Below are 14,096 nucleotides of genomic sequence, written 5' to 3' on the forward strand. Positions count from 1 at the left end.
TATTCAATATTTATTAAAATTTAAATCGTGTTGAATTTGTATTTTTATATATTGTTTTATATTCGTAATTATTTAATATCGTAATATTATGTCATGTTTAAAATTATGAATAAAAATTGTGTAAAAACCGATTATTTTTGTTACAATCTTACAATTATTTAATTATAATAGAAAAAAATATGTAATAATTTTAGTGTTTATAAAAGTGAACTTCATATAATATTTTAAAAATTTTTTATATAATTTTAAATTATGATTTATTAATTAATCGTAATATAATAATTAAATGGGAGGCAAATAAATTTTGATTTTAAATTAAAATAATTTAGGATATTTCAGTGCAAAAATAAATCCAAAATAATTAGATACTCTTCTTACTCAAATTGAATTTTAATTTTTTTTATTTTAACACGTTATTCAAAACCTTTGAATATGTAAAAGTTCTAAAGTAAAATTAGTAAATTTTGAATTTTGTAAATTTTTTAATATATATTTTTTATAATTTTAATTAATATAATATTTCAAAAAATAATAATCAAAACTAAATTCCTTAAAAAGAACCAATAAAATGAGAGGTCTGTAGGTAGAATAGAACGAATTATTGAAATTGAACGGCGATAATCTCTAGCGATGGCTCGCCCGTCGGGAACGAGAACAACAAGCAGGGCATCATCATCGACCTCCTCCTTGACCACCACCGTGACAATCGAGAACAACACGGGCGCCTCGTCCTCGTCGCAACCTCAAGAAACCCTCGTCCTCGAACTCCGCCCAAGGAAAAAGAAAGTTACGTGGAAAAAAGGAACCGTGGACAACGAGTTCATGAACAAGAAAAGCTCCAAGATCTGCTGCGTTTTCCATAAAGAAAAGCCCTTTGACGAAGATGACAGTGATGATGAGGGTCATGACCATCATCACCATCCATCCAACGGCCATGATTCCTCCAAGGAGCGCTGCAGGCCTGACAGCAGTGCCAGCACCAGCACCAGCGCCTGATTTTGTTTTGGATATGTGTTTATGGTCTTTATTATGGATGCAATGAACAAACTATAGTGTTGATTTCACTGGATATTTTCTACCTTGCGTCATTAATATTATATATTTTGTTTTTAGATTCTTCAATTGTTTGTTTTGATTCTGAATAATATATACTATTGGTATGATTAATTGACATTTGATAGCAAAAGATGAACTTAATCAATGTTGCTGCTGAACCTGGATGTTGCTCAATATTTGGGGATAACTTCAAGGGTTGTCATTTTGTTTCTGCTTATGAAATCTTTTTTCTATTGGTTGATGACCCAACTTTCCACATTTTATTTCTGCTTAAGAATTCCAGCATCAGGACTAAAGGCATGCTTCATAACTCTGTTTTGCATGCATGTTGAATATTCTGTTTCATTAGGAAGGGTACATAGCAAAACTATGTGATTTGCCTAACATTGTGTTTTATGGTAAAAAAAAGTTGTCTTGTCGGATATTCTGTTTCATTAGGAAGGGCAAAAAAAGTTAGAGGCAAAGTTGTATAAAATAACTGTAAGGCTTGTGTTGTTATATGGAATTGACTATTGAGCTCTTAAGAAACAACATGAGAAAAAAATGAGTGTAGCTGAGATGAGAATGCTTAGATGCTTGTGTGGTAAGATTGGAAGAGACAAAATAAAAAATGAAGAGATTTGAGGAAAATTAGGAATAGTCTGAATTGAAGAAAAGATGAGAGGGTCGTTTGAGATGGTTTGGACATGTGAAACGTAGGCCTATCTTTGCACTAATTAGGAGAAATGAGTTTCTAGATTTAGGAGAAACTAAAACTTCTAGAGGTAGACCATGAAAGACAATGCAAGTAATAAGAAATGATATGAAGGTTAAGGAAGTAAATGAAAAGGTTGTTATTGATAGAAATGATTGGTGCAAGAAGATTCAAAACTACAACCTAATATGATTCCTTTTTTGACCTTTTATATAGCCGGTCCGAGAGTTATAAGATATAAGGCTTAGTTTGTTGTTATTGTTGTATTAGAAAGGATATATAGCAAAACTATGTGATTTGCCTGACATTGTTTTTTATGGTAAAAGAAAGCTTAGGTGAGGGGAGGCTATCCATTCTAGGGTGAGGGCATACCACTGGTTTGGTGAGGATTTATATTGGATTTACAGATCATACATCTAAAAGTCCATCTAGAAGAATTGCAAGCAGTGAAAATCGAACTTAAGCCTTATTTGGACTCTACTTTTAGACAAACTGAGTCTCTAGTTACAAAATGGAGTCGGAAATAGCAAGAAAGAGGACGCTATCCCAGTTAGCTGTTGGTAGGAGAGTGGGGGAATCAAATTAAGAACATGTAACTCACTATCCTGAAATATTGATTCCATTTTTATTTATAAATATATTAAGCCTTGAAAACAGGACTTTGATGTTGGGTGTCTGTCTGTTTTTCTACAATTCAGATTCAAAATGGCCTCATTTTTGGATGCTGGCTGGCTTCAATGCAGTTTCCTTGGTGTGTCTGTTTATCTATATCTTTTATTGCTTTTGGTTTTTTCATTGACAGACTCCACTTTGCCTCTAGTTTTTGTTTTCTGCTGTTGCTATTGCTGCAGTGGCGCTTTATTGATCTATTGAGAGGGGTGCTGTTGGTTCCAAAGAGTTAAGGGGGTGGGTGAGAAGACTGTCGAGAGAAGGGGAGTGAGGGAGGGAGGAGATACGGAGATCAGAAACGGGAATAGGGGATATGGTGTCAGGAATCTGTCAGCTGTCAGGGAGGGGGTTAGAAAGAGATGGTGAAAGATCAGTAAAAAAATGGAAAAGGTTAACAAAAAGGAGAAGGGTTGAGAGGAGGTGTGTAGTTTCTAAAATGTAGGGTTGGCTGGTGAATTGTGAGGCTGAGGGAAAGAAGAGATCAGAAGATTGAGAGGATGAAAGTGGAAAAGATTGAGAGGAGAGATCAGAAGATTGAAATGGCAATTCCAGTATTTATTAATTTAAGAATCATATTGTCAATAGCATGCTTTCCAGATTACAGCTATCTTGTGATGCTGTGCTAGATTAGTTAAACCTTAAAATTGTGCATGCATTCTTCTTTTAATGTTCTATTATCAGTTTTTCCAGTCAATGACTCTTTTTCTTCCATGTTTTCAAAAAATTTTCTGCAATGAGGGAAAAAAATTTTCAAGTAACCCCCTTTTATGGTTGGCTAATCAAAATGTGTAAGCTGCTTACTTGCTAGATCTCTCCCTTGCTTTTCCCACTGGATGTTACCTACATTTTGCTTCCCAATTTGGTTTGACTTCTTGATGTTTTTGGCAGAATGTTCTACTTCTTTGAATCACACGATAGCAAAGGGAACCCTGTTTTAATCTGGTTTACTGGATTGTTGTATCCATAAGATATATGATAAATTGAATCATTGCTGCTCATCTCCACAATGCCTTTTCCTCTTTTTTTTTTTGGAATAATTTTTTTTTCAGGCACTGATGGTAGAATTTCTTGCGTGGCTTCATATTTTGTGTGCAATACCATATTAAGTGGCATTGTGGCACTCGCTGGCTATACAAATGTAAGACATGATTTTTTTTCTTTTTTAATTTTATTTAGTGTCTTGTTCTGCGAGAGCCATAGCTTGTAATTTTATTTGCTTTGTTATTTATTCAGTTATTTGCTTTGCTCAAGTGACACCTTAAAAATTACCTTTTAATGCTTAGAAACACATTTTGTGAATTATTTGCATAAACGGCATGTGATCTTCTTGTTCTGGTTGTAACATCTTGTCAAGTAGAATGTGCTTCTTTTCCCTGGCATTAAGAAACCGTCTTTGTATAAAAATCTGAAGAAATTTTTCTGTACAAACAATGTAATTTGCTTGGTTATTAAAAAAAAAAAAAAGAAGAACAGTTATTAGTGATAGAGTAAGGCCTGAAATTGGTCTTAATGTCATTGATATTCTTTTTTTCATAATTTTTTCTTTTTGCCATGTTAAACCACTTATCTGTAACTAACACTTTGCTGCCAATAAGCAGTTGAGAAGACTAATCTCTTTCTTTATACATTATGATTCTTTGAATAAAATTTTACATGCACCAATGTTTTCTGTTTGCAGTACTGTGACATTAGAAAGAAATAAGGGAGCCTTTGCTATGATTTCTCGAACATGGAGATATCTCTGAACAAAAAATCTGTTAGGGATGCCCTTTGCGTTGGGAATATAGACTTTATGTCCTGCAGCCCTACAGTGTATCAGGCCATGTTGGTCAACCGGATGAGGAATCCCGAAGTTGGCATTCCTGCTTATCGAGGATGGAATCAAACTTCTTGTGTATGCTGGAGTATATAATCTCATCAGCAACTGGCTTGGTAAGTACTTTTTGTTTCACGGGATGAGTGCATGTTATGCAGTATAAATCTAGCTAATTACTATGTGAATCTGAATTTGGTCATATTATTGCACTTGAACAGGCAATTCAAGATGGGTTCACGCAATGAAATGGTCTTGTCAGAAGGAGTTTGTAGCATCTTCAGAGGTTCGTTTTGTAGTTGATGGCTCAGATGCAAGGGTCTTGAAGACTCAAGGGCCTCTTGTTTCTTAAGGTCTTCTCTCAATGGGAAATCTCAATGGGAAGTTTATTCCACTTTTAAGTTTTAACACTTCTTTTTCTCTTATATTTGTCAACATTTTTTTTATAATTTTGTTTCACATTTAATTTTTTTTATTAAAAGTTTTAAATAATTTATTTTTTAACAAAACCAAATTGTTTATTATTTATTATTGGACATAAAAAATAATTTAATAATTTATAATTATTTATCCATTTCATAAATATTAAATAGCTTAAATTTTTTTGTTATATATAATTTTAATCTAATTTTTTAATGATCATTTCTATTTTCATTACAATTTATCTCATCGTTACCTTTTCTTTTGCATCAAGATATATATATATATATATATGTATCACAATTGATTTTAATTTTATTGTTATATAACTAATTTTACTTTTATTATAGTTGTCAATCTTATCATATATTCAAATGGATCTTTAAAAAAATTGGTTATTGAAATGTAGTTTTATACTGAAATGTAATTTTCATTACTCCACTAAAACGAGAATAATTATTTTTTAAAAAAAGTAATCATAGTTTAAGAATAAAAAAATTATAGATGTTAAATTTTAAATTTTAAATTTTTTAAATATTAATTTTTAAAAATAACTATATAAATCAAATGAATTAAAACATCTTTATAATTTTGCTTCCATTGTTTCCAAAATAACTAAAATCAATTGTCAAATAAGTTTGTCTCTAAGGTTGAGCTCTCAATTTCCAATGTCATAATTTTTCATGCTTCTTGCTCAAATTGAATTTCATATTTTTATTTTAACACTTTTATTCAAGTAATAACTGTCACATTAAAATTATAAGAATTATAAAGGGTTGTTGGCGAGGCAAATTGTTTTTCCAAAAGAAAAGCACTAATTAACTAATGTTCCTATAAATTTAAGAATTTAAACGGCAACCTTCGGCCAATCTACATTTTTTTTTTTTTGGAGCACTTTCTTCGCTTCAAGGGAGAGTTTGACTCAAGTGGTAAGAATTCAAGGAATACGAGCTCCTATATGACTCAAGTGGTCATCAGCGTCCAAACATGTCCTTAATTACTTGTTCAGCTATTCATGTAATCGTTGATAAGATATAAAAGAGAGAATTCAGTAAGGCAGATAACATTTTCAAGTCTCTACGCTTATTACTTTTTTAACTCTTCTCCTCGGCTTCTTTACTTCCTTCTGTATGGATATTTGATTCAGTTGAGCATTGAAATGTATTTCGAAATTTTAATTCTGCTGCTTTCGAATTCCTTTTTGACAAGTTTGAGACGTTTACTAGCTCAAATCTTTAATCAATTCTATATTCACTGAACTCAAAAATGCATGAACACGAACCCAAAATAAAATTTTAAAAAATAATTTTATCAATAATTTCTTTTTAAAAAATTAATCATTGAATGTTAAATTTATAGAGCTACTCTATTTAGTTATATAAAAGGTTACGTCATGAATAGCTCTTAAAATATAATAAAATATTTTTATAATAATTAAATATAAAATTTTTTTAATATAATATTTAAATTATAAATTTATTAATTAACATAATATTTATTTATTTATATACTTAATTCACTTGAACTTCGAAATGTGTTTCAAAGTCCTATGCTTTCAAACCTTTTTTTCTTCTTTAACAAGCTAAATACATTTACGAACTTAATCCCTAATCAGTATTGTTTTCACTAAATTCAAAAATATATTAACACAAAGCCAAAATAGAATTTTGAAAAAAATTTTTATTAATAATTTGTTTTTGAAAAGTTAATTAATAAATGTTAAATTTGTAGAGTTACTCTATTTATTTATATAAAAAGAATTAATATCATGAATAATCTTTTAAAATATAATAAAATATTTTATGTGATATTTAAATTTAAAAAATATTTAATATAATATTTAAATTATAAATTTATTAATTAATATAATATTTTGATATCTATTTGTACACTCGAGTTACTTAAACGTCAAAACATATTTCAAAATTTTAATTTTAGTGTTTTTGAATCTTTTTCTCTTGGATAAGTTTGTCACGCTCATCAACTCAACCTCTAGTCAGTTCTGTTTTCATTGAATTCATAAATGCATTAACACAAATTCAAAATAGAATTTTGAAAAATAATTTTATCAACAATTTATTTTTGGAAGGTTATTTATTAAATGTTAAATTTGTAGAACTACTATATTTATTTATATAAAAAAAATTAATATTACAAATAATTTTTAAAATATAATAAAATATTTTATGTGATATGTGAACTTTTAAAATTTGTAATATGATATAAAAATTATGAATATATTGATCATTGTGATATTTATAAATTTATTTATTTATTATGTGTTATCATTTAAAATTTATCATATTAAAAATAAATATAATATTAATAAATAAATTTATAATTTAAATATTATATAAATTTTTTTTAAATTTTTAAATAATATATTAAATATTTTATTATAATTTAAATAACATTCACGACCTTAATGCTATAAAAGGAAATTTTGAACTTGAATTACAATAAAAAAATTTACCTTTACTTTATCATGTATCTAGGTTTTCGTTGGTAAGGCCCGTATTATTTTGTGACAGAAAAGTCCTTCCCTTGCTAGTTTAGGAGTAGTCTAATACACACCAAGCGAGTGGCAAATTAAAGAACTTTCAGTAAGAATGGAAACCATCATAACAAAAATTCTAGAATAACCTAGATAGGCTCGGGAAGACTCGGGCGACGCGTGCAGCTGTCTCCTGGTGACGCAACGCCATGCGAAACAACTAAAATCTACCACGTCATCACCCAAAAATTATAAATAAAAATAAAATTAAAAATCCCAAAACAGATATATTTAAGTATCTCCACCGCCGTTTTCTTTCCTTCTCAAACACTTCCTTCACTGCTCGACTCCTCTTGGAAAAACCTCTGTGATTCTTTTCCTTTCTTTTCTTTTTCTTCGTTTTAAGGTCTTTGTTTTGGTTTTAGATTCAGATTTTTTGGGGTTTAAAGCGCTTAAAAGTTAATCTTTTTGGTTTTAGTTTCAGATTCTTTGGTGTTTAAACCGAAGAGGGTTTCAAATATATTTTTCTCTGTAACTTTTCCTGGAAATTTTGCTTGGAAATTCTGCACTATTGATATAAATTTGGAGAAATTACAATATGGGTTTTTTTGGAGATAAAAATCCCAAGGTTGGTCTTCCTCTGTTTGGGGATTCTTCTAGAAAGAGGAAGAGACGTAATGGGTTATCAGTTGCTGATACTCTCAAGCTCTGGACTGAAAATAATGGGGCCAAACAAGCTCGTAAAGCCCCTGCCAAGGGCTCCAAAAAGGGATGTATGAAGGGTAAAGGAGGGCCTCAGAATCAGAATTGTAACTACAGAGGTGTTAGGCAGAGGACTTGGGGTAAATGGGTGGCTGAAATCCGAGCCCCTAACGGAGGGAAAAGACTTTGGCTTGGTACTTTTCCCACTGCATTCAAAGCTGCCTTGGCCTATGATGAAGCTGCGAAGATGATGTATGGCGAAAACGCTATCTTGAACATGCCTCGTATGTTGGATTCTGACTCAGTTGCAACTACCTCACATGCCTTTTCTGACTCCATGACTGCATCAAGCAACTCTGAAGTTTGTGGCGAACATGTGGGTGGTGAAGGTGAAACGACAACAATGACGAATACCCACTTTCTTCCTGTTGATTCTGAAGCTCCATCGACGAGTGCAGCAATGAATTTGACAAGGGATGAAATTCAAGATGGGAGTGATGTCAAAGATGAAGTGAACAACGAGGCAAAGCCAGAAGATGAGTCTACGAAGGAGACGGATTATAGCTGGCTTAACATTTTGGAGTTCATGGATGATGTTCCAATGGATTTTGGAGGGAATAGTGAATGGGATGGTCGACTTTTTCTCAGCGAGGAAGAGTGTTTTAACATAGATGAGCTGCTTATTGGTTGACTTGTACAAATTTTATACACATTCTATTAATTCAAATTTTTTTAAGTGCTTAAAAATAATAAATTGTAAGTGTTTAAATTACTAAATTATTAGAATATTATCTTCAACATTGAGAATCAAATCCTAAAATTCTTCTATTCTGAGCTGACAATAAAGCTTTTCATTGATTTTTTCACTATTCCATTGAATTTTATCTAAAACATGGACTTATGGGGGAAAGCATTTATTTTTCTTTATCCGGAAAGGCTTGGTAAAAAATGGTTTTGGTTAAGTGAATGGTGAATTCTAGAAAATAAGGGTGAGCTTTTAATTAAGGGTATAATTGAGTTGATATATTTTTGCATTTGAGTTTAATACAATTCAAAATTTTAAAACTCAAAATTTAAATTAAGTTGAATTGAATTTAAATTCACAAATTTAAGATTTAAAATTTTATTTAAATTCGATTGAATTTCAATTTTATGTTTGAAGCTCATAATTTAATTGAACTTTGATCGAATTTCATTTATACGATTCAAAATAATTATTTAATTGAACTATTAAAATTTGACTCACTAAATTTAATAAAATTATAAATATTAACATTAAATATTATATTTTTATTATTTATTTAAATATTAAATATATTTTAAAATTTTTGATTAGGTTTATGAACCTCTTAAATCAAACATTGAATTACTTAAACTCAATTTTGACTTATTTCTCAAATAATTCGAATTAAACTGAACTTAATAATGATCTAATTGAATGATTCACATATTATTTAGATACATTTACACCTCTAATCTATATCACAATGAGGTGGTTTTCTAACAGTACTTTATTAGAGTAAAAAGGGTTTTAAGTAAAATACTAGTTAAATTTTAATGAAGACAAAATTAAAACTTTCTGAACTTGCATAATGACATAATATTATCCAAAAACAAAAGGTAGAATTTCAGTGCAGCAATTGCCCCCAATGCATCCAATGTCAATCCCTCTCTGATGGTATGGTGGGTTCAAAGCTCTCCTTCAAACACAACCAATGAGCTCAAAACGCTCTTTAATAATACAAAGCAGAGTTTACTTGATAGATAGCAAAATCACACCAAAAGGAAGTATGAGTTTATGATCTAACTCGGGCAAGTCGAGCCCTTATCTCTTCTAACTCTTCCTCATCATCTGCACCCTCCGCTACCGCTTCTTCCTGTAATATTTAAAAGCAAGTTAGTTCCTTCAGCTTTTGGCAATAACAAGTAAAAAGGGGATGAAGTTTTGCATACTTCATGGGAAGTGCTTTCTCTTTGGGCAGGTACCCTCACTCTTTCCTTCCGAACGGCTTCAGGAAGCTGTGCGGCAGTTTCACCAGCTATTTCTGAAAGAACCTTATCGACTTCTTCTTCAGTCTCTTCTTCAATGTCTTCTGAATCCAATGCTGTGTCAACAGCATCATTTACTATTTCTTCAATAACCCCAGCCTAGAAACCAATATATGACAGAAGTGTAAGAGAAATTGACACAGAAAATGGTTTAACAGGGGCATTATCTTGAATCAAGAATTAAAAAACTCAAAATAGAAAAGAAAAGGATAATGGACTGGCCAAATATGTAGCATGCAAATGCTTCTCACATGCCACTTAAGTCCCACATACTTTTGGGTTAGTCCCTAAACTATATCACTTTTCACAATTTGATATTTATAAAAAATTTACAATGAAGTACTAGAACTTTGTTTTTTTTTCAAGTATTTTATCACACACACTAATTCTGTTAACAATAAATTAATGTGGTAAAAAACAATCGACAATATCTTGACTCATGGTACACTTTTATTGGTCAGTATTTGCATGTCAACATTTTGACTAACGGTGTTAGTTAATGGTGCAAAATACTTGATGGAATCAAAGTTCGGGTACCTAATCGTGAATTTTTTCTATAGGTAACAAATCGTTAAAAGTAGTACAGTTAAAGAGCCAAATTACATATTAACCTTATACTTTTAGAAGGGGATGTTCATCAGTTATGTTACTAAATAGTACCAATTTGTTCTTTGAATGCTCTTAACCCCTATCCCACTTGGCTGAGCTGCAAAAGAGGGAATAGCCCTCATCCCCATCTCATAAACAGCTAAACTGCAAATACACACCACCCTCCCCCACCACAATTTAAGGCAGGATTTTTATATCCATATTATTTCTCCCAGGAGAGCTTTTGTGAACTTGATAGTACATCTCATTTTGAAAGACAATGAAAGAAAAATCAAATCTCAAATGTTGTAAACAGAACCTTTGAACTAAAGTTTACTGTTGAAAACATCATATTTCAATTGGACATATCCAAAAATGAATTTCATGACCAAGTTTACTTCTGTGCACCTTTCAGCCAAAAAAGCACCAATAAAAAACCAAACTTGACGCAACATAGCAACTTTAAACAACAATAATTAAATATCAAGTGCTCTTAATATTTTAATGTCATTTCTAATGTGTTGAGAAGACAGACATTACGAGCAACTGAAACAGGAATATTGCTGACAAGGAAGACAAATATTATGAAACAAAAAACGACACATAAATGCAACAAAAATAAAAGCTTTAAACTTTAAAATTACCTTGGTCATTTCTTTGCTAAATTCTTGCATCGTGGCAGCCATTTCTGGAGCTTTCATGAGGTTGTTTACAAGTTTCATGACTTCAGCACTCTTTGACAAATGACCAACAGTACGAGCAATTGCTTCAAGTCCATTACAGTATAAGAAAATTTATAAAGAAAGGTTAGAAAGGCGCAGAAGAGATCTATGTCAAGCAGTTCTTCCCAAAGAATACAAGCATGAAGTAAAAGGAAAAAAGTTGTTTCTGTACGATACCCCTTATTTTGATCAAGGCTTTCCCAAATGACATCTTATCCATCAAGCCAACTTAAGACTCAAAGGGGATGGAAAGAATTTGGACAACCACCACTTCAAGCAACAAATCAAGGCTTCATTGGGGCAGACAGAAGTTGAAAGTGAAAATTTTCAAATGCTCAAACAACAATGATTTTACAGGGGAAGTTTTCAAAGGATTTGAAATGACTAAAAACTCTTTTATTAAGAAAGATTTTGCAATCAATCATTCCTATTCTTCTCCCACAATAGGTACCTCCTTTAATTGAGATCTGGAAAGAAAGCTCCAGAACATTGACGTTAATAAGTCCTCTTACACTTTGAAAGCTGAATCCATTGGCAGAGAAAGGCGTAAACATAACAAACATGGAAAGCAAAACGATTTCCCAGAGCATTCTGATATGAAAATTTGTTTTTATCAGTCTCTTCTGAGTCTTCAGCGAAAATTTTACCAATAAAATGGTTAAGGAAAATTTCCATAGCGAAAATCTAGATTTCCATAACCTTTGAAATACCAGGATCATTTTGTTTCTCTATCTTTCTAACTATTAAGATATGTAGATGCATAGTTTCCCTAAATATAAAAAATAAAAAAATGATACTTCAGTAACATAATGCATGAATTTCAGATGCATAAGTTGTCATACCAACACTTTCTCCAAGGTGCATTGATATTGAATTAAGCTGGGCTTTATTCTCATATAGACGGTTCACAGCTTTTCTTGACATTACAATTTCTTTTGCAAGTGCCTGAAAATATAAAACAAAGATCATCACCATGTGAACGTACTGAAGAGATGATCCATCAATAACAACGAGGCAAATGCAAAATTACAAACATACAAACATGCGCATAAAGGAAATAGATAAATATTCACATATAAAAGACACTTATGCTAGGGCCACACAGGCCTCAGTTGATCAGACCACCCAACTAAAACACGAGCACTTCTTGATGCTAAAAATCTACATCTTTCCTGTTTCCAGTTAGCAGTTCCCACTAATAACGAATCAAGAGTTTCTCCAGCTTCCTGATCCTAGGTTTAGTTTCTCAAATTTAGAAAACTTACTGCTGCATACCTAAGATCTGCTAGTATTATGATATTCAACTAGCATCCTTTTCATGCATGCCCAATCATCTCATTCAAAAGGCATAAACTCCAATCTGCTTCAGCAATTTAAAGACCTAAAATTACTCTATATTAAGAGTAGGATCCTAGTATAGTAAACTTAAATTTACAAGGTATAGCAAAACAAAAGTTAAAAAGCTAAGACTTGCTATTAATAAATGATAAGAGGTAGTACTTTCCAGATGGAATTTCATGAAAATCAGTCAAAAAACAAAAGAACAAGTAAATAAATTTTCACTAGAAAATAACAAAAGCCACTTTGACAACAAGATCAATCAAATAGTCATTATGCCTTAATGATCTTTAATGTAATTATATAACAACTTTTCTTCATAATCATACCATTCTAACCAAAAATAAAAATCAAATTGTTCAACAACTATATCATGTTCAACGCATTTAACTAAAGTTCCAAGAAAAATTAAGATTTTACCTTGGCAGAACCGATGTCATTTCTCTTGGCAGCTTCTCTAATTGCTTTCTGTACACTTTTCTCCTCTCTCTGAATATCTAAAACAAAAACCACATAAAAACCCTATCAATTTTCTTATCATAAAATTTAGACCTAAACCATAAAAAATAGAAAAAAAAAAGCATTATTGTAAACCTCAAATCTCAACTACCCATTAAGTCAAAAATCAAAATTATCACCAAAAAACAGTCTTTAAAAAATTTGCCCCAAAAATTAAGAAGAAAAGAAAGTAACTTGCCTCTGATTTGGCGTTCAATGTTACGGCACTCTTGACGAAGTTTTCTTTGCCAATCTCGTAATAATTGTTGTGGGTTTGGCTTTGGTTTCAACATATTCTTAAATTTATCCATTTTTTGCTTCTTCTCTCTCTAAATTACTAGGTTTTTTTTTTTTTCCTTTTGTTTCTCTTTCTAGCGTAAAGAAAAAAAGTGAGAAAATTTTGCTAGCAAAACGAGTGAGACTTTTCTCTAAAGTGGAGGAAAGAAAATGGCTTGGGATCAAAGCGTTGTTTTCTCTTTTCTCGAATTTTCTTTTCCGTGTGTTTCCCCATAATTTTTACTTTACTTTTTTGTCTTTTGTATTTTCCGGAAAAGTAGGTCGTTAAAACAGCGTGCGGCCGTGCAGTAGGCAACGACGTCATCTCTGTTCACCGCGTTAGATTTTTTTTCTCTTTCCTTTACCGAATGTGACAGTGGCACAGAAATTTGGATTAATCTAAACAACTTGTTACAAATTTCAGTATTTTTTATTTTTAGAAGGAAATTTCAAATCTTAAAGAGTTATATGATTAATAAGTAATTGATTTAATTAATTAAAATAAATTTTTTTAATAAAAAATTTTTGAATTTAAATATTATTGTTGATTATTTATTGAGATTATTTAAAATACATAATTTATAATTATTTATTTTAAATTATTAAATATGATATATTTTATTTTAATTTAAAAATTAAATAATTTATTTATCTCAAATTTAAAAAAAAAATAGTGGCATGAATTTCACGATTTTTAAGGGATTTTACATATGTGAACAACGAAGAAAGAAAGGATTGAATGAAATAGTTACTTTGATGCCTCTTTCGTTAAAATTA

The 14,096-nt window shown here is 30.8% G+C and overlaps 3 protein-coding genes and 1 pseudogene across 5 annotated transcripts; 3 read left to right on the forward strand and 1 right to left on the reverse strand.

The window, feature by feature from the left end:
• The first annotated feature begins 543 nt into the window (after positions 1–543).
• LOC149515780 (uncharacterized) lies at positions 544–1,122 on the forward strand. Its single transcript, XM_089740888.1, has one exon. It carries the CDS (start codon positions 631–633, stop codon positions 994–996), a length of 366 nt encoding a protein of 121 aa, XP_089597014.1. The 5' UTR covers positions 544–630; the 3' UTR covers positions 997–1,122.
• A 152-nt stretch (positions 1,123–1,274) lies between these two features.
• Positions 1,275–4,756, forward strand: LOC111297050 (serine carboxypeptidase-like; annotated as a pseudogene). The gene is made up of 5 exons (XR_016325983.1): positions 1,275–2,342; positions 2,449–2,501; positions 3,469–3,557; positions 4,098–4,351; positions 4,454–4,756. The product of XR_016325983.1 is annotated as a serine carboxypeptidase-like (transcript).
• A 2,675-nt stretch (positions 4,757–7,431) lies between these two features.
• LOC111296178 (dehydration-responsive element-binding protein 2B-like) lies at positions 7,432–8,602 on the forward strand. Its single transcript, XM_022890303.2, has one exon. The coding sequence runs from the start codon at positions 7,745–7,747 to the stop codon at positions 8,537–8,539; it is 795 nt and encodes a 264-aa protein (XP_022746038.2). The 5' UTR covers positions 7,432–7,744; the 3' UTR covers positions 8,540–8,602.
• Positions 8,603–9,417: 815 nt separating this feature from the next.
• LOC111296254 (vacuolar protein sorting-associated protein 24 homolog 1-like) lies at positions 9,418–13,561 on the reverse strand. Of its 2 annotated transcripts, none has more exons than XM_022890454.2 (6): positions 13,243–13,561; positions 12,966–13,042; positions 12,050–12,152; positions 11,130–11,251; positions 9,802–9,996; positions 9,418–9,725 (listed from the first exon to the last, which is right to left on the reverse strand). In XM_022890454.2, exons 1-6 carry the CDS (start codon positions 13,352–13,354, stop codon positions 9,645–9,647), a joined length of 690 nt encoding a protein of 229 aa, XP_022746189.1. In that variant the 5' UTR covers positions 13,355–13,561; the 3' UTR covers positions 9,418–9,644. The 2 variants fall into 2 exon arrangements, with proteins under 2 accessions (XP_022746189.1, XP_089597015.1); XM_089740889.1 differs by having other exon boundaries at positions 12,966–13,030; positions 13,239–13,539.
• Between the last annotated feature and the right edge of the window lie 535 nt (positions 13,562–14,096).

This window comes from Durio zibethinus, chromosome 12 (genome assembly GCF_047325235.1).
Source record: "Durio zibethinus cultivar Kanyao isolate XHJ-2024 chromosome 12, ASM4732523v1, whole genome shotgun sequence".
NCBI classification, from domain to species: domain Eukaryota; kingdom Viridiplantae; phylum Streptophyta; class Magnoliopsida; order Malvales; family Malvaceae; genus Durio; species Durio zibethinus.

Coding starts and splice junctions, on each gene's coding strand:
- LOC111296178 (XM_022890303.2), top strand. CDS start 7,745: ATGGGTTTTTTTGGAGATAAAAATCCCAAGGTTGGTCTTCCTCTGTTT.
- LOC149515780 (XM_089740888.1), top strand. CDS start 631: ATGGCTCGCCCGTCGGGAACGAGAACAACAAGCAGGGCATCATCATCG.
- LOC111296254 (XM_022890454.2), bottom strand. CDS start 13,354: ATGGATAAATTTAAGAATATGTTGAAACCAAAGCCAAACCCACAACAA. Junction 13,043..13,242: donor CATTGAACGCCAAATCAGAG/GCAAGTTACTTT, acceptor TTTTTGTTTTAG/ATATTCAGAGAGAGGAGAAA. Junction 9,997..11,129: donor TTAGCAAAGAAATGACCAAG/GTAATTTTAAAG, acceptor ATTGGTTTCTAG/GCTGGGGTTATTGAAGAAAT.